The following is a 20,442-nucleotide window of genomic DNA, read 5'->3' on the forward strand; positions in this document are numbered from 1 at the left end:
TTAAAAAAAAAAAGATTAAAATTGAAACAGTTTTTCATATGAGGTTCACCAAATGTGAATTAAAGGCTCTTTTGTGTCTCAGAATTTAAAAGCTCCCTCAGAACTATCACGCCATTGCTGAGCAGAGCATACCAATTCCCATGATGGGTCAGCAGTGTTGGGTGTTTTCATCAGAGAGCAGTAAATGCCAATAATTGCCTAAATTCTCTGGACGGCTTAATAATATTCCAAATGGGATACAGCCCCTATTTCAGAGCTTAATGAAAACACTGTCAATGTAAAGATCTTGTCTGTTTGCATGTGGAAATGCCAGATCTAACATGTGTTTCATCCCAGCAGAGCCAAATCAGAGTCTGGTAGTGGTGAGATTTGGGAGATACATAAAATATTCCCTGCAGAATTATTTAGATCAGCATCATGTTAAAATTGGCAGGGATGGCTGATCCTGGGCAGAATGTCTTTCTTAGGTGAAGAGAACTTTTTAAAAATTGAGCTTAAAAAAGCTATTTTTGTTGGAAAAGCCACACGCTGTATCTGTGCCTGTTATTGGAGGAGTTCCCCTGGAAACATTACTGCTTGCACAAGAACAGGACACATGCATTGCTTCAAAATTAACATACATATTAATGGCACATTAAGGAATTTCATAATCGTGTGACACAAAAGAGAGTTCTCAACACAGCACTCATGCAATGTATTAATGGGCAATGTCTGCAGCGAGCTGAGAGATAGCAACTCCTCTGCCTCCTCTCATGGCTGCTTTTGAGTCCTTTCCAGACCATATCACTGGTGTGGTTGGTGTTATTGCCCTCGTTTTCCATGTGGGGAAAACTGAAGTCCAGTGGGATTCAGGGAACAGGCTGAGACTGACTGTTGAGGCAGTGCCAGGGATGGAAATGCGCCTGAGGTCCTCTTTCCCCAAAATCTACATCCAAGTGAACAGAACTTTGTTCATTTGGTTCTTTTATGGGACAGAGTAAAGTTGGTGGGAATGTGACAATATTTCCATTAGCATGGAGCTGTTTCTTATGCTAGTGGGAATTATACACCCACCTACACATGAAGGGAAGAAAGGGCTGTGTTGCTTTTTGCCTGTTTTATAACTGGCATTGGAGTGAGATTATGAAGCCCCAACATCCCAGTGGAACACACGGTGTGATGACAAGGGCTGTAGGAAAATCAGAGGAGAATCCACGAGTGATGAAACCAGAGGTGGGTGATAACCAAAGGTTTGATTTCAAATCTTAGATTGAAGGAGCGTTTTCCATTTGGATCCCTAAATTTCCCACCTCAATCCCGAAATCAGAGCATTTCCAGGGCATGTTTGTAGTTCTGGGTTGAAGCTGTTTGCAACAGTTGTCCTTCTAACATTTCTGCCCATAAGGTCATTAATTCACAAATAAGACTGAATTTGAGCACTGTAGAAACCTAATTCCATCCATTATGATTAATTAGGGCCTTATCTCCACTTGAAGTCTAATCTAAATTTGTCTGGAGACGTGAATACAGTGTTTCTTCCTATCAGAACAGAAAAAAATCACACAGATAAATGTTGGACATGAGTGAGGGCTTGCATTTGGAGATCATTGTATCATGGAATTCCAGAATGGTTTGGATTGGAATCTCATCCAGTTCCAGCCAGGGGCAGGGACACCTTCCTCTATCCCAGGTTGCTCCAAACCCCATCCAGCCTGGCTTGGGACACTTCCAGGGATGGGGCAGCCTCAGCTTCTCTGAGCAGGCAGAGGTCAGGACAATTGGAGCTCACCAGCAGGAATCTCTGGCTCATCCTTCTGTCAGGGCTGTGGTATGGATGCCAGGGAAAACCTTATCATCGCTTTTCTGGCACATACCTGCTTTCATCCCTCCAAAGTGCTTTGCAACTCTGAGGCTGACACTCTTCTCATGGAACTGCTTATTTTGTATGTGTCCATTTGGGGACTGCCCATCCTTGAGACATTTTCACCTTATTTTTTGAGATGAGATTAATTTCTGTAAGAGTGAAACTTGTTTTGTGTTTCAGCCGAAAAACCCCAATATGCCACTGACCCTGGAACGAACACGATGGGTCTTGGCTCCCATCAATCAGTTTGCTGTGAGAATGAGGTATTACTGGTGGGAGCATCCACCTCCCTGTGTCCATATGGGACACTCATGTCTGCAGGCAGAGGTGGAGATGGAACCATGACTGATAGTTCTTGCAACATCTTCAGCTCATGACTGACTTTATGTAATACAGAGAGTCCTGAAGTCAAGGAAGCTGCTTCAGGAATGAAGCTGCCAGGACTGATTTTTATACTGTAGAATCGTTGGCAGTGAAAAGTTTCTGTAACCTGGAAATCCAGCTGTGTGTTTTCCCCCATCCAAAACATGAAAGCTTAGTTGTCCTAAATTAATTATCTTCTGGTTAAGATTGGGTCTGTGAGGTGACATGGATGTGCTGTTATTTGATGTGAAGAGGATAAAAATAGCCATGCCCTGTGCTTATGGAAGCTGTGACATAATCAGCTTACTCAAACAAAAAGATCAGGTTTGGAGGAAATCCTCTTCCAGGGTGCTCTAGATTCTGTTTCAGCTTCCTTGAATGACGCTGGGATGTCCATTATGCTCAGCTTTGTTCCCCGTGCATGTCTCTCCTCTTTACCCCAGCCACCAGAGCTGGGTTAAGACCACTGATCTAATTGTCAACCACAAAGGAAAGGCAGGCTGTGAACAAAACCTGCTCATGTATCATTTGCATCCTTCTAAATTGCATTGTTTGTGCAGCTGTTCAGCCAAATCGTCCACGGAGTTTATTTTTGTCCATAGAGGAAACAGAGATGGGTTTTCTCTGTGCTAGGACAGATGCAAAATCAAAGAATCATATATGTAGCTCAGAGAGACCAAGCTCTCTGCTAAATGTGTCCTGATGGGGGCAAAATTATTAATAAAGCAACCCTTGAGATTATAAGCCACAGCTATAAGAGGGAGAAGCTTTGCCAAGATGTGACAGGTCCATTTCAGGTTAACACTGGCACTTGCTGAAGTCCCCCTTTCATTTCAGTGGGGAGGAAAAGAGTGGGATGTCTTTGTATTTTAAACACTGATCCACTATTCTCCTGAGAAAAAAAAAGTGTTTTCCAAAAGATCCATCAGGCAAAATTTACACAGTCTGGTGCTGAGAAACAATTGGACTCTCTTTCTTCCCATGTGTCACTCTCAGCAGTGTGTTTTAGAGCCTTGGGGCAGGAAGAGGTAGTGATATTTATGGCCAGCTTTCTGCTGGAGCTCACACAAGGGTGGGCTTGAGAAACTTGAAGAGTGCTTTTGTGTGCACAGCCAGTCAGCTGGCCAAGGCTGGTGTTTGCTTATGGATGCTGTGATAATAATTAACAGAGCAGGAAGTGAAGGACTGATTGATTTATGCGTCCATGGCATTGTGTCTTTGAACTTGGCCAGAAACTGTGAAATCCTCAGAGAGGGCAGAATCATTTGTCAGATGTGTGAGGATGTAAGAATGGCCATAATGTGTTGGCCCAAGGGCCATATAGACTCAAAGCTTGGGCAGTGGCCAGGGACAGGTGCCTGGGGAGCAGAACAGAGCACAGGACAGGACTTACCTTTCTGTCAAACTCCACCCTCTCAGCTAGGACGAGCTGTTCCACCATCAAAGTCCAAATCTGGCGCCTTGACCAGTGACACCACCTGGACAGAGGAATCAGTTGGGCCTTTCCCAGTGTCCCATGCTGTCTGGTCATGTCTGTCACTGGTAAATTGTTGCAACTTAAGCTGAGACACCCTGAGAGTTCTGGTGATGTGTTCCCCCTCTAATCCCAATAGCCAAGACCAGAAACTTCCTGTAAATCCACCCCTTAGAGCTGTTCCATTCTCTCATCCTTTGGCTGCTCCACATGTGAAGTCTGGGTCAGTGGGTGATGAGTTCTACTGCTGAGCCTTCTCCTCAGTGATGGAGGGAACCCTTGACTGAAGTATTTAACATGACTCAGTTCAAAAGAAAAGAGTTTCAAGCTGAAGTTGGCTTAGTGGACCCAAAGTGTCCCTTGGTGCAGATCTGGGCAGGGAGCTGGCAGATTGTGTCCCAGAACTTCCCTGCACTGCCTCAGTGTTGTTGTTTATGGAGATATGCTGGTGTTATTTCTTTGGGATTGATGTAGCCTGGGTTTACAACTCCCTCCGAGTCCAAGCAATAAGGGTCTGGAATGGAGGTTCATTTTCAAGCCTGACTTCCCCTGGGAGCTGTTTGAAGTCACTATGGGCATGGGCCTATGTATCCAATAAATATTAAGGCATATCTGCTTGTGTTCAGAGCACCTCCTTTTCCACTGAGTAGAATTTAAAGGGCTCATCAGCTAAAGATGAGGAATCCCAGACAGAGACCCTTTTGTGTAGCCTTAGACAATGAGCAGGACCTCTCTGAGCCATGCTCAGTTTGGCTGGAGGGAGCAGGTTTGAGTCAAGGGGGCCCCCATCCAAAAGGCATGCTGTCATTTGAGTACGTGAAGCAGAATAATTCAGAGTACAGAAGTGGTGTCTGTTCTGATTCATTCTCCGCTGATGAAGCCACAGTGCCATTACATTTGCCACAAAGGGTTTCTTGAGTGCTGGCCAAATAGATTCTTTAAATGCTTCTTTAAAACAAAATAAATCTTCTTTATATATAAATTTTCCTCTTCACTGAGGATCTGACAAGGTCCTGGCACGCTCCTCTGCTTGACTGACAGCCTGGAAGAAGGGCTGCTCTGTGCAGGGGCAGCAGTCTTTAGCACCAGGTGCTGCTGGCTTGTGCCTTTCCAGCATTTGGGAATAAACTCGGCAGCATTGTCATCCCAGGATATTCCAGTCATTGCCCCAGGACAGCACAGCCACTCCAGACTCAAAAGGTGCATTACCATCTCCTCCCTCTTGTATGGCCCTGAACAAAGCCAGTTTGTCAGAATGGTGATCCCAGCCCTGCCAGAAGATCCCTGGTGCAGTCCTTCAGGGATCTGGCATCCCTGGAGACACTGCTGCTCTAAGTGAGTTTTGGATTGTGTTTTTAATGTGGATAATTGCCCCACATCCAGCCCTCTCCAAGGCAAGGTGCCTGGGCATCAGGGAGTGAGACAAGTCTTGTTCAGAGAGGCTCTCAGGCTTCTCAGCTGTTCAAGGCTTACTGTGTGCAGGGCCTTAAACACACAAAAAAAGTACAATATGAATATCAAATGTCTAATGACAGTAAGGATTAGTTACTTTTCTGTTTTTTGTGGATGCCTGCAGCATGCACACGTTGCATCATTCAAACTTATTCATTGCTGTTATTATTGAGAAGAAATACAGCAATGAGTTGATAAATTGCTAATAGGGACAGATTTATAATGGAAAATCTGGATCCTGCAGCTCCAAGAGCTAAGAAAATTTCTCCTGTGGCTTTGAAATTGGGCTGAACTCAGCCACAGCTCCAAGTGTCCCAGACCACAGGGAGCAGAAGCTGGAGATGTGTCCAGTTCCAGTCATCCATGGGAAGTTGCACTGGAATTTGCAGAGTGGGAGATGCTTTGGGGAGGAGTGTCTTTTAAGTCAACCTCCACCAACATCAGTGGTTTTGTTTGCAACAGATTTAGCTAAAAACCTGCTCCCTCCAAAAAGAATGATTGAAGAGAAAAGGGACTGTTTTCTTAGGGAAGGTTAAACACGACTCCTGGTTGAGCCCAGGTTTTCTCCCACCTGAAAATCTGAGGTCAAAAATTAACATTTGATTAGATGCCCATTTTTTCTGCCATTCTCACTTGGCTCATACAGAGGTGTAGACTCCTGAAGAACTGGCTTTCAGTCAGAATGCCTAAAAAAAAGATCATTTTACCTGTGCTAAAATTAGCTGCACTGATTTTCTTTGTTTTGTTTTGTCTTCTGTTTTCTTTCTGTGGGCACATGCAGGTGAAATCCTGGATCCACTGAAGCTGATGGTATTTTGCCATGGACATCAATTAGGCCTGGATTTTTCCACAATGAAGAGAAGCCATTTGCTACACTTTTTGCTGTGTTGCTGAGTTGTATTTAATGTTTGCAAGACTCTTGGTCCTTGTCAGATTAATAGGGTTCATTGAAGTGGCAGAAGAATCTGGTGTTAATGTACCTGCAGTCTTTGGTTGAGGAGCAGTTAAAACTTTACTCCAAGGAACCTCACTGGTACTATTTTAGAGTATCAGCAGTGTCTGTTCATCATCAGTGTCTGTTCCAACTCTGCACTTAAGATTTTAGGGTTGATTGCTCTGCCTTCCTGTAGCTTCCGTGACACAATTCCTATGGAAACTTTGTCTCTGTGCATTTTGGCTGAGTCTTGAGACTATTTTTGGAAGCTCTGAAAATGTCCCAGAAGTGCCCTTCACCTCTGCTCTTGTGCAGAGACTTTAGGTCTAGCTTAGCTACCACCATTTTCCACACGTATCCAAAGACAGAGCAAGTAGAAAAAGAAACCAAACCACAGATGATTCTCCTCTCCCAAACAGGGCTAAGTCTTCTCACTGAACTTTGAGGTGCTGGAGAGGAAAAATGGCAGCAAAGAGCATTTTCAAACACTCCCAGTTCCAGGATTCCCATTTGATATGTAGTAGTCACAGAAAAATCTGCTTATAGAGCTGAGTTATGGCCCTTGTAAGGGCTCAGAGGATTATCTGCAGCTTCCAGTACAAAGAGAAGTATAGGAAATGTAAAAGAGTATCTGAGGGTTGTCTTTCAGAAAGACTGGGAAGGATGAGAAGAGAATCAGTGCCTGAACTGGTTGATAAAAGGGATTCTGATTCGTCTCCACCTTTCTGGCCAAGCTTTGTTTGAGAGGGGTGCTCAAAACATCTAATTCCATACCTAGTTACCACCTTTAGGCTCAATTGCCTTGCTCAGGGGCAGCTTAGGGAGGCTTTGTTGCCATGCCTGGAGTTCCAGCTCTGAAGGATCGTGTGTGCCAGTGTGTTCCAAGGGCTGCTCCATGCAAATACATGGACTCACAGCTGGGAAGTGCCAAGCTGTCAGCACTGTGATCGCAACCTCATTAGCCCACCTCTGCCCAGGCCATAATTGGCTCAGGAGCAGCCATGTCCTGGCACAGCTCTGCTGCTTCCCATTCTGGAGATAGCGGAGGGATCTGTTCCCACCATGCTGCATAGCAGAAACATCACCCAGGTCATTTTTTAAACTTGGGATTCAAGTGTTCATGACAGTGCTCAGTGGGCCAGGCACCTTGGAAATGGCTGGATCAAGGAAGTCTGAGAGACCTGGAAATTCCCCTCAACCCTCTCCTAAGCACTTGTTCCTGAGAGAAGTTCTGGTATATGCACAGCCTTTCACTGTTCTTTCCTTTCCTCTTGCCTTTATGTTTGTATCAGGGTGCTTGGTGGAGCACAGCATTGGTCTTGGGAAGAACCTGATGCCTTCTAATAGTTAATAAGAAAGAGTCTCCCATGTCTGGGAAACTTCTCAGTGCCTAAGCCTGGTATAGAGGGAGCAGAGAGGGTTTAAATTTGATGTTGTCAAAAACAGATGAAAAAAGGTCTAACCTGAAGGCAAGAATTGCTTTCCTGCCCCCAGTGGAGCTGCTAATGGACAAGAAAGGTGCTGCAGGTCCATGTGCTGCCTGAGGAAGCTCAGCAAGGAACAGAGCCCTTGTTCAAGGGTCAGGTTTTCTCTCTGGTCAGCTTTTGGCAGGTCTGGCAACCATAAGGGAAAGTCCCACTCTGACTGAGGGGGTGTCATGTGTCCTGCAGCACACACTGGGTACCTGGCTGCTGTCTTTAAGTACTTGTCTCCTGGGTCTCATTGAGTTTCTGGATTGTAGCAGGTTCCTGCTCAGCTCTGGATGAGGTGGTAAAGTCTAGCTGAGATCCACGGAATTGGTATTGTTGGAAAATCTTTGCTTTTTGAGATCTGTGGTGGAAAAAGTCGATGTAATGCTCTCCCCACTAAAGAAAATGTGTGTGGTTCAACTAATTCTCAACATTTCTGTGCTTTTCTTTTCCTTGCTTCACTCAGTGATCACTTACTCCTGTCAGGAGACTGCCTGCTCCTTCAGCAAAATCCAGTTCTTTCCTAAATGAACTCAACTCCTTCTTGGTTCCCTTTGTTTTGACACTCAGGAGATGAGAGATTTATAGACCTTCTTGAGTCGTAAATTCATTTTCTTTTATTATTTACCTTTTGCCGCAGCCCATTCTGAGTGAGATTCTTTCTGCCTCTGAGCAGGGCTGACATGCCAAGAGGAGCTGATCCATAAATCTTTCCTTCCTTTTTCTTTCTTGCTTTCCAAAACAACATTTGGAAACTGAGTTTGCCTGGGAGGAAAACTGTTCTTCCATTGCCGGCAGTCAAACTGTGCAACTAATTAGTGCTTTCCGTTTTCTCTTCCCTCTATTCTGTGTCTGCTGGAGTTGAAATTAAGCCAGGGAGCAGGGGTAAATAAGGGGAAAAGACTTGTTTCAAGTATTTATTTTTAATTACAACTTCTGCAAGGTGATCTGGTGCAGTGGTAATGTATCCACTGTGTCTTAGGTAGTGGTCAGAAGAAGTTTAAAAGAAGTTTATTAGAAACATCCCAGAAGGTGAGTGGAGATGACTTCAGGTTGGTCTTCTTGATGTAACATCTTCTTGTTGCTGCTGAAAAAAAAAAATCTTTGGATACATCAAACTATGATAGGTTTTTTTGCAGAAATATCTGACATATGATTAGTAAACAGGAGTCCAGGGTTATCCTGTGTGTGGCTTGAGTATGCCAATTCATGCCAAGGTGATGTGAGCAGTGCTTACTACAGATCTGTTATTCACTGTACAGTGGCTGCCAACGCAGATTTAAATAGTGAAGCAAAATGTTTTCAGATCATAAAAAATGCTCTGCAGATCCAATGTCTTTTTTATTTTTAGCCCTTGGTTAGTTTTAGCAAGAGAGGCCAGATATTTGCTTTGTGGGGTGGACAGAAATAAGAGCGTTCTTGCTGCTTGAAACTGAGATTTTTCAAATCCTTAAAAAAGAACTACAGGAAAAATCTGTTGTTTAGGCAGTGCTCCTTCAGTAGTGCATGGTATGAAGCATGGGATTATACTTTTTTTTCCCAAGTATTTGAGAAGTATTCAGCAGCAGAGTGTGCCCAAGAATACCTTAGGCTTTGGGGTGATTAAGATTATTGTACTAGATAAAACTGGGACTTTTCTACGAAAAACTACGTAGTAAGACACCATTGTCCCTGTGAAGAGCAGTGAGATCTCCTGAGTCCTAAACCACTGGTGGCTTTACCACTGGAGTGCGGGACCTCTTGACAGTTTTAGATGGAAATAGTAAAATGCCTTAGGTGTGTTTCTAGGCTAACAAATTTCTCGTTTTCTAGTTTATGTGGGCAACTTTTGGGTTTTCATGTACAAAAGAGCAGTGGGTCAGAAAAAGTGCTCACGCAACAGTGCAGGTGAGAACGTGTTCAGTGGAACCATTGTGAAAGGCAGGTATGGAAAGAAAGAGCTCTTCACTCCCATTCATCCCAGTTCGGGAGACAGAGCGTGTCACAACAGTGCTGAGCAGACAAGAGCTGCCTGCCAGCATTTAATTTGTTGAAGATTAGGAAATTATTCCATTCTTACAATACCGTGTCAGTCTAGAAGTACCTTTGAACTCTGGGGGATGTGAAGTTTAGATCTTGCCTCAGATTTCATGGCGTTTGGAAGGCAAGGCTTCATCAGGGTGAGAAGTATACAGATGGTTTAAGGGGAGTCATGTTAACAGTGTACCTAGAGACTGTGGGCTGGCTCGCCTTCAGCTGCTTTGAACTTTGGGATAGCTAGATCCAGAGCAGGACACTGAACTTGGGCTTTTTTTCTTTGGGAACTGAAAGCTGCCTCGTGCAATATAGAGGTCAGTTATTTCTGGTTTGCTCTACGTGCAAGAGGCTGCTAAAGCATTGCCCCTTTCTGACCTGTAGCTGTCTCCCAAAAAATATCTGCAGCCTTGAGGCCCATGTCTTTTCTAGATGCCATCCTTATTTCCTACTCTGCCACATCCATCCTGTGTCCTCACCAGGCTGAGGGCACAAAGCTGAGCAGCCTTGTAAAAGCTGGGCTGATCATGATGCTTTCATTATTTATGGTGGTTTCTAAAAGCACTGTCACAACTGTTGGTGTCAAACCATAAGCAAAGGTTACTCTTACAAGCACAAATGATAAACAAATACACGACATTTAGTGTCAGCAGCCTCACAAATCTGTTCAGCACCTGGAACTCGAATCAGCTTGGCAGTTGTAAGTCATGACTTGCGCAGAAGCAGCACCGCAGTTTCAGAAGGGCTGTAAATAAATTTGTGTCCTGACGTGGGCTCCAAAAATAAGCATGTGCTGAGCTTTTCTAACTGTTTGACCAGGGCACAGCTGCTGGCTGCTAAGAATTTTGGAAAACGTATCCCCTCATTCAGGTGCTCAGCACTTGAAAACCCAGACCCAAACAACTCCAGTGTCATCTGCTTCTCTAATAACCACTGTTGTACCCTGCAAAAATAGCCAAGGCGTTGCTGCTGATCTTGAAAAGCAGTTCTTGTAATCCTAATCTTACCTGAGTATTGGAAAAATAACCTGAAGAGACTTTTCTCTGTTTGATGAAGGCAGATCTTATGCTCTGGGACGATTGTAACCATCCTCCCCTCCTTCAAGCACTCCCACGTGCTGCTGCCATGCCATACAGAAAATAAAATATCTCTGGTTACTCTGATATCATATAACTTTGCTGACCTCCCTTGAAGAGAGTTTCTTGTAAAAATCCTTTAATCCAGAGGTGTCAGTCACTTGGAGCCTTGCAGGGGATTCTGAGCTCTGGTGATTTATTATTAATGAGTAATTTTGTGCTCTATGGAGAGCCCTGCTGGAAATGTATGGAGGTACAAAAGTATTGATTCATCAGTGATCTGCTGCCAAAAGCTACCTATCAGTGAGAACAGGAATGGGCTGTGGGATAAGGTTTGAAGGATGAACCTGTAGAGGAGCAGGAGCTCTGTGATGGGCAGGATAGAACTGGGATCCAAGAAGTCTTGTTGAAACCTGAGTGACCAAGAGCAATTGTGTCCTGGGGACTGCTGCAAATGAAGACATCAACACACAATGTCCTCATGAATCTCATGGCACACCCAGGAACACCTCTTATGGTGGAGGTGGCCTCAATGTTTCATAGGCTTCATAGTCAATGAAACATTGAGGCCACCTCCATGTCAATGGCTTCATAGGACTCTAGAAATTGAGAGACCCTTTGAGGGGACAAGAGGGGATGACTATTGGAAATTAGCCCAATTTTTGGGCAAATTTGGCTGAAAGAGAAGAAATCATCTGTTGTATAGGTGGGCCAGCAGGTTTTTTGTTATCCCACTGTCAGAAATGAACAGTGATGGGTTGACAAGGAGGACATAGGCTATGGGAGCAGCATCTGCTTTACCTTCTGTCTAGCTGGGTGGTGTCAGAGGGGGCATAAATACCAGCATAGATTTAGTGTGAAAAGCAAAGGACAGAGGTGTAAAGTAAAGTACAGTGGTGTAAAGGAAAGGACAGCACACTCTGTCCTAATTTATGATCTTTGAACAGCCACTGAAGTTGTAGATCAAGGCAACATTTCCAACAGGTTACTTAGTGGTGCTGTAGATCAGCACAGTCTTCAGCTGGAAAAAAATACCCAGAAAGAAAAGGTAGATAAGGCTTGACACAAGCTAAAGGTTGGCTTGGCAATTCTGATCTCATCTCTCAAATGCTTCCTTGGTGGTTTAAGCAGAAAGCTTTACATTTAATGGAAATACTTTGATTTTTAGTGTTGCAGATGTGTGGAGGAGAAAGCAAGACTGAAGCCCTAATCTGCCTAAACCCCAGTCTGTAGTCACAGCTATTTAGGGTTTTGACAATAGTTTCTCCAGCTTGCTTTGTAAGTGACTGGATTTTGCACAACTTGCTGTGGTTGAGGAGAGAAGCAATGATCAACAACCTATTCTTTGTTGATCATTCTTTGTGATCAAACTTTGTGAAGTTCTGATGTACCCAGCTCACCTAGGACGTGGTTCCTGTGATCACAACCTGGGGAGAGGGCTGAGGAATACAGGTCATCAGCAGGCCAGGCTGGGAACTCCTTTCTTCCATGGTGTGGAGTTACTCACCCCAACACAGTCATTGAGGTCTAGAGATTGTTATTTTCATTAGTGGTGATTCATGTGAAGGGTTTCACAATCAGGCCTGCTGGTGTAATATGTTCCTTTCCACAGTCCCATTTATCTAAAGATCTCCGAATATTTTGTGCACATTAAATTTTAATCCATGTTTTACCACCAGTGATGTAGGTAAGGAGGATTATTTCCATCTTGCAAATGAGGTAAAATGAGGTACAGAGCAAGAAAGTGAGTTGCCCAAGACTCTGCAGGCTGTATATCTTACAGTAAGTTTACGTTTCCCATATGTAACTCAATTTCCCTGCCCAAACTTTAAAGGAACAATCAGTTTCTTGGGGCTAAGGCTGAGCAGGAATTTGCTATAGCTGTAAATCAGAAAGCCTGATGTGGATGAGAACTTCCTCTAGTGTTTGGGAATGTTTGGATTTCTCATCCCAGAACAGCCTTGATCTGAAAAGATTGGAGCAGAACTGGTTTGTTTTTAGGGTTGGTATCAGCTGGGTGGTGTAAGATGCAGAGTTTAGTCAGTGAAGAACTCTTGGGATGTATTCATCCTCATCTTCCTGCATGGTCAGTGGGATCAGTGTGGGCAATGGAGGGTGAGAGTAGTTCTGATGCAGTTGCCTATTAGGGGATGGAATGTGCTGTGAACCGGACTTGGTTGTCTGTTACCTGCAAGGGGACGGGGACTCTCTCAGGTGAACCCTGTCCTAGTTTCCTCAGGGAAACAAAGTTGGGAACAGACTGGGGATATATTTCATCCTTTGCTTGGAGTTTAATCTCTTGCAGTAATTAGGCAGATGATTTCAGTTGTTATAATATCTCCCAAAAAAGGAGTGGAAAGGCAGTCCTTCCTTTCCCCAGTCCTATGGTTAGGGTTAGGGTTGGGGTTAGGGTTAGGGTTAGGGTTGGGGTTGGGGTTGGGGTTAGGGTTAGGGTTAGGGTTAGGGTTAGGGTTAGGGTTGGGTTAGGGTTAGGGTTAGGATTGGGTTAGGGTTAGGGTTAGGGTTAGGGTTAGGGTTAGGGCTATGGTTAGGGTTAGGGTTAGGTTTAGGGTTAGGGTTTCCCAGCCCAAGAAAAGCTGTGCAGTTTGTGAGAAGGAACAGGTCCAATGAGGGGAATATTCTTGCTTGTTTTTTAACAAGCAAATGGCAGAGCCAGGAGAGCCCTTCTTGCCTCCCTCCTCTCCCCTGCGCTCCCATTGCTCAGATCCATCAGCACTGATCTGACTTTCACCTGCCTGTGCTTCCTCCCTGCCAGGCTCCCCCTCTCTCCGGGCGTATCCCCTCATCTCCGTCCTCACGCGGCAGCCGCCCGTGCTGCCCCAGCTGCTCCCAGCCGCCGGCAGCTCCCGGGTGCTGCCAGCCCAGCCCTGTGCGGGGGCCGTGGGCACAGAGGTTCCCCCCAGCGAGGCCCAGGGCAGCAGCGAGTCGGAGGCAGAGCAGCCCCCACCACGCTCGAAGAAGCCGCGCCGAAGTAGGACCATCTTCACCGAGATCCAGCTCATGGGCCTGGAGAAGAAATTCCAGAAACAGAAGTACCTCTCCACCCCTGACAGGTAGGTTGGTTGCTCACACCAGGAATAGGGAGGAGCAAAAGGGATGATCCAGCCCTGCTCACCTCTTCCACACTGAACATTCTCTGGCTGAGGGTGCTGCTTCTGGCTCTACCGAGTTGCCTCTGCCATTGGTGTGGCCATGGCAGGTAACCTGATTAAAATTCCAGGCTACTTTTCCTGGGATCAAAGGTGACACAAATAGATCATATCAGTGGGAATTTCAGGTGATGATACACATGGTTGGGAGCAGTTCTCCAGTCTCAGAGATCTCCTCAGAGAAGAAGGATCTCTGCCTTTCCGACTCCTGCTGCACACTAGAAAAACAATGGAGCCTGTCTCTCCCTGGGATCGCTGGTTCATGGCTGTGTGTTCATGCTATCTTCAGCTGCTCCTGAGCTGGCTTTTATCCCGTACCTTGGGCAGCAATTCAGTGGGAAGGTGGTGGCCTGTTCATAAGCTTGGAGTTGAAAAGTGCCTTCCAAAGGCACAGGCAAGTTCTTAGGCACTGCTTGGTACCACATGGGCAAACCAAACTAAGAGAGATTTTAGCTCTTTTAAGGGCTTTGAATCCTTCTCTGGAAATTTAAATTATGGAAAAATTACCCATCAAATTCCTAGGAAGTTTGTAAACCTGGAGAAGGCTTGAAAGGTATCAGTCCCTTAACTCCACAGAGGGCAGTGTCCCAATATTTAAATTGATTCTGAAGATGGCATTTTCTGCTCCTACTCCCTGTCACCAAATTGCTGCAAGATGAAAATTCCTGGCTGTAGCCAACCTGCCTCATGGAGTTTCAGAGTTCCTGCTATGCCTGCACTGACTCCTCACAGCTTCACATCACCAGATGGTTGACACTTTGCTGAAGCACTCAAGGCTGATAATTAATGGTCTCATATGACTGTTCCTTGGCTTCATTGAGGCCGATGAGCAATTTCTGCCCATGTACCACTTCCCCTGTGTTTGTTTCCTTGGGTTTCCAGGCAGTGCTGGTTGCACTGAGGTATGTGGCAAGAGATGGCAGCTGGTTGCAAGAAATCCAGGTGTTACCAGACATGAGCACTAAGGCATGAAGGGTTGGCTAAGCCAAGCTTCTCTCTGTCAACTCATGGCTGGAACTGTGGCAAAGCAGTGAATTGTGATCTGTGCTCACTTCTGCAGCTTTTGGCCTGGATAGGAGATTGTAGCCCTGGGAGGACACCTGAAACCCCTGGTTTATCCGTAGTGAAGGAGGGCAGTACATCAGGGTAATGACTCTGACATGTGCTACTCTTAACTGTAATGGTGTTTTAGATCAATGGCTTCAGATGTGATGTAGTGGCAGAACAAGCCTGCAGGTCCAGAGTGAATCTGGAGTAGGGGAGAAGCATGAATCCTTGAATGTGAGGTGGAGCACAGAGAGCTGGTGTGGGGTATGTGGGTGTTTACAAATGTAAATCTGGTTGCCCAAGGAGCCCAGCTGTAACAAAGGTTGTATTATGAAAAACTTGGCCTTGACAAATGTGATTGCCCATCCAAAGGCAAGGAGATATTTGCCAAAAAGTCACAGAATGCAGAATACTGTGGAATGTGGCTCTGAGTTGGACCTGTTCCACCTGCAGGACTTGCATGACTCTGAGGGGCACTTTCCTGGTGTGGCTGAGGATTTCCAACTCCATCCCTTGTGCAGCTCCATTACAAAACCACCAGATGCATGGTGCTATCACCTGTGGGGAAGGATCAGGAGCTACTCTGAGCCACATTTCCTTCATATCCTGGGCTTTAATACAGAAATAATTAGTGGGTTCACACAAACTTGCATGGGTTGGAGATTTGTGAAGGATGAATCAGGATTATGGGCTGTCTGCCACATATACCCTGCAGCTAAACATACAAAAACCAAATTCACTTAGAAGCTTAAATTGCCTAAATAGTAGAATGTACATGAAATTGATAGATTTAGATGTACTACTACTCCATGAGAAATGGGCAAGTACCATGATCCCCATTCTGAAGGCAGTGAAGAAGAAATATGATACAAAGAGTTGCTGATGCTGTGTGTCAGTTCCAACCTGTTTGCTTCAGACACCAGTGACCTGTTTTTCAGGGATGTGATGTACCAGTAGCTCCTAATTCATGGACAAGCATGGAGCATCAGCAGCTGGAGTGCAGCAGGTTCATATCTCAAAGAGGGCAGACAAACCCTGCCATGTCTAGAAAAAAGAGCTTGCAAACATCTTCCATAGGACCACCTGTCTTTGTATCCTAAATCCATGGGTTTTACCACTTTTGTGTGACTATTCTCGAGACAACTGATGAGAGAGACACTGCAGAATGCTCTAACAGTGTTGCACTGCCTAGACCAGGCACCTGAGCTCCTCTTGGCTTCAGTAAACTCATTTTGTTGTCTGGTTTGTCTCCCAGGCTCGACTTAGCCCAGTCCTTGGGGCTGACTCAGCTCCAGGTGAAGACGTGGTACCAGAACCGTAGAATGAAGTGGAAGAAAATGGTGAGTGGGTGCTTGTCATTTCTCCATGGCTCTTAGAAACTGATTGCAAAGAACAGATTTGGAAGCTGAACATAGTGGAGTGACTTGTGTCTATTTATACCAAATTTTGTTTTATTCCTGATCATCTTTCACAGAGATGGTCCTTTTTTTTAAAGTGTTCATAGTGTGGCATATGTGGTGGGCTAGAGGGGACTATAGGCAGTAGGAGGAGGACAAAGCAAAGAGGTGTAAGAAATGAGAATAGAAGTGAGGGAAGAACCAAAATATCTCCTTCTGCATTTTTGGCATTCCTGTGATCTCAGTGCTTCTGGGATTGGTTTTGTGCATAGAAAAAAAAGACTTTCTCTATGGAAACAGAGCAGTTTTGAGAACTGGTATTAATTTTTGCTTCTCATATCTTCATTTCACCTTTCACTTTTTCTCATCTTCATGGTCCTTTTCCAGTTAAAATGTTATTTTATGAAGGACAGCCATTCAATAAATACTGGTGGGAATATGATGCTGTGACATTATCTAGTGCAGGTGTCTATGCTTTCTAATTTGGGAGATGAGGTGCAGTTCTAGGCTGTTCCTTTGGATGCATGTGGCACCTGCAGAAGTTACTGCCACTTCTAACAAATTTGGCATTACCTTGGATATAGATTCTTGGCTGGAGTGTCTTGTTGCTGCAGGAATGGTGTGAAGAGAGAGGGAGTTAGACACAGGAACAGGATGTCTGAGACCAGCAGAGTTCCGAATCCTGACGGTTCATCTCTTTGCTCCAGGTGTTGAAGGGTGGACAGGAAGCTCCAACGAAGCCCAAAGGCCGTCCAAAGAAAAACTCCATTCCCACCTCAGAGGAGATTGAAGCAGAGGAGAAAATGAACAGTCAGGCTCAGAGTCAGCTGCAGGAGGGATGTCAAGCCTCTGAGGAGCCAAAACTAACAGAGGAGAACCCACAAGAAGTCTTGTTGGAGACAGAGAAGTCTCCAGAACATATACCAGAGCCTTCCTCAGAGGAGACTACACCATTAAGTTAAAAGGGAAAGAAAGGAGGGGAAGAGAAAAAAAAATCACAGAGAAAAATCAACCCCAAATATATATATGTATATATATATTTAAATATGTATGTAGTGGTGTGTGTGTACATATATATATAAATATATATATATATATATATATATGTATGTAGACCTTGTGTATAAGTCTAAAGATTGGTCACGTTGTGCCTTTGCAGATCAGCCATCAAGGGCCAGGTGGAACAAAGATATCCCATGGGAGTGGTGCCAGCCTGTTCCCCTGGCAGGGGCCAGAGCTTTCCTGCAGAGAGGGCTGGGGCTGGGACATTTCCAGGGAAAACCACACCAAGACAGCTCCTTGAGAAGCCTGGGGCTCTCCCAGGCAGTGGGAGGCAGGTGTGTGGCTGTGTTGGAGGGTCAGTGTGTTCCCTTGGCTCTATCCTTGCCTTGTGTGGTGCCAGTGGACAAAGAGCTTGGCCTGAGCTCAGATCAGGGGTAGGCAAGGAATGGGACCTCTGACAGCACCATTTCCTCGTGTAACCAGCACTTAATTCTGTTAGGTATATGGGCCTGACTTAAACGATTTTAGGAAACGGTTCAGACCCCCAGGTTTGCTTTGGCCCAGTTAAGATCAAAGCTTCCGAAGGGAGATCTGTACCTGGGTCAGCTCCAATTGCCTCTCCTTGGGTGGTTTGGGTGCTGTGTCTGTGAATTTGCAGTGATGTGGGGTAAAACTTGGAATGAAATGAGCATTTGGATATAAGTCTGCTCCAAAAGCTTTTGGGTGCTTGGATTGGGGACTTTTGCTTTGGGCCCACTTCTAATTTTTGTAGGGATTTTTTAAATGAACTGTTAAATGTTTTCAGGGTTTGGGGAAAATGGTGGATTTCCAAAGTTGCTGCAGGAAGATGGCATTTGTTTAAGATGTGTGCCAAGAAAAGATGTGCACCATGTTTCATAGAGTCTTGTTAAGAGTGCATTTTGCCCAAAGGCTGCAAGAGATGTATTAAGATAACCTTTATTTTTTAATTAAAAATAAAATATATAAATCAAACAGTTGCTGCTGTTGTTTCTCTTCCAGAGGTTCTAATTTCAGAATATCAGGCAGAGGCTTTTCTGGAACAAGTTTTTCTATTCCAGCAAAATCTGGAGGAAATGGAAATCATCAGATTTTCCTTAACATCACTGCACAACAAGCTCTGTGTATACTATTTGTAGTACTTGATAAAGGAGGTGAGGGTGTTGTAAATGCCACCTTGTCACTGGGTGAATGTGTCAGAACAAGGGCACTATTTTCTGTCACCTCCTCCAGTTTTGGACACATATTTAGTGGCTCTTTGTGGCCCTGTGAAGATGATTTCTGAATATCCCTTTTTTGGCATGGCAAGGATTCACACACAGATCTCAAATGGTTTATCCAAGCAGTGCTGAGTGGGGAGAAAGGGATTCTTTTCTCCCCAGTTTCTTGCTCAGTGGTGTTTGGAAGTGTCTGATTCCAGCTCTGAAATAGCTCTGTGTTCCATCAGCTAACATAAAACAGGTATTTGGTAAAGGATTTGTGCAGTTTGTATTCATGGTGGAGTGTCCCAGCTTGGCACGGCTTTTCTACAGCTGCCATGCATCCAACCCTTCCTATTGTTTGTTCTCCATCCAGTCAGTGACTGAAGATGTGCTTTAGAACTTGAAAACAGCTTTCAGAAAGGTAAAAATAAATAAGTCATACAAGGAACAGTGATGTTTGTGGGATATCCTGTCCTAGAACAGTGCTAATGTTATAAAATATGGGTTTCTTCTTTCCTTGAAGAAATGAATCTGCCTGGGGACTGATTTTTGAAATGGCTTAATAGATAAATACTTCCAAGGTAATCCTCTTTGTGCTGCTCACTGTGTGTATTTACAGTGTGTGAGACAGAAATTACAGTTTCATGTGGTGAAACTCCAGCTTTAGCCAAGCCAGGGAGGGACATGCTCCATTCCCTATGTGTCCAGTACACAATAATCAGCTTGGAAAAGGCAGCCGCTGGTGTAAGTGCATTGACAGGTTTGCACCTAAACCTGAGCCAAATTTACCAGAACTGGGCAACACTCATTTGCATGGAGCTTAGAAAATACCTGGTATTTGTTACCTTTTAGCTCCTTTTTTTCTGTGTCACAGTGAACTAGAAATGGGTTGAAACATTTGCCTGTTGCCTGTTCTGTTGCAAACACAGGCTGTGAACTGCAAAATGTTTCCTCTGCCATTAAATGCATCAAAATTTAGTTGTCTTTGAACATTTTTCTTTCACAGAGCCCAGACATGCTCATGACAGCCCCTGTGAGAGGCAAAGGTGTCAAGGCAGGATTTTGCTGGAGCTATGATACAATGTCTGAGTTGTTGCACATTCTTTATCTCTGGATGTCTTTTTTTCCTCTTCTTTCCAGAATTGTGCTGTAGTTCAACTGTATCTATTGGACTAGAAATAACATTTAATTTTAAAAAGCCTATGGCCTGTTTATACAGGAATTAGATTACATGGTCTATGAAATCTGTAATCAGCCTCTATTGTTCTTGGATAGTGGCATCAGTGCTCCTATCTCCACAGAAAATGTTTCCACAAGTCTCAAATGCCGCAGTACTCAGGGAGAATGAAGAGAGCAACTGAGTGGAAATCATTTGTCTAGTAATGAGTTTCACCATCAAGTTGCAAAAAAACCCTGCAAGAGTTTCTACTCAGTTGATTTGTAAGCCTGAACAGCTGATTAAATTGAATATTGTGTGCAGATGATTCTAGAAACAAAAAGCTGACTGTCAAGCCATCAAAGATATTTCAGCTTGCCTGAGTGAAATATTTCGTAATGAATCTGTTCTCTTCCAGTCCACATTGGACAGGGCTTGGAGCAACCTGGAATTGTGGAAGATGTCCTTTCTCATGGCAGGGGGTGGGACTAGATGAGGTCTAGGGCCCCTTCCAACTCAAACCTTCCTGGGACTTTTTTAACTTAAAAAAAACCAAACAAACAAAACAATCAGAGATGTACTGTAAACACAGCATTTGGAAACGTCAGTATTTTCTTCAACCCAAAGGTTTTTCATAAAATGGATAATGCAGATGCATTTGCTGAGTTTTTTGTAGTTGGTACCCACTGGATTTGTCCAATTTGAATTCCAACAGATTTACTTAACAAGGTGGGGAAATAAATGTAGAAACAGGAAAAAATATTACTTTCTTCCCCTGGGATAGGAAGTGGTGTGTGGGGTGTCTTTGCTGTTCAATGAAACTATG

At 44.5% G+C, this 20,442-nt stretch overlaps 1 protein-coding gene across 1 annotated transcript in view; it reads left to right on the forward strand.

The window, feature by feature from the left end:
- The window catches only part of BARX2 (BARX homeobox 2), a 33,369-nt gene extending 15,136 nt beyond the window's left edge, over positions 1-18,233 (forward strand). Inside the window, exons 2-4 of the mRNA XM_039721945.1 lie at positions 13,401-13,698; positions 16,097-16,181; positions 16,946-18,233. Of these exons, the coding sequence (XP_039577879.1) occupies positions 13,401-13,698; positions 16,097-16,181; positions 16,946-17,200 (638 nt within the window). The 3' untranslated portion in view covers positions 17,201-18,233. The remainder of the gene's footprint in view (positions 1-13,400; positions 13,699-16,096; positions 16,182-16,945) is intronic.
- The last annotated feature ends 2,209 nt before the right edge of the window (positions 18,234-20,442 follow it).

Source organism: Passer montanus, unplaced genomic scaffold (genome assembly GCF_014805655.1).
Source record: "Passer montanus isolate IOZ18808 unplaced genomic scaffold, ASM1480565v1 scaffold47, whole genome shotgun sequence".
Taxonomy (NCBI): domain Eukaryota; kingdom Metazoa; phylum Chordata; class Aves; order Passeriformes; family Passeridae; genus Passer; species Passer montanus.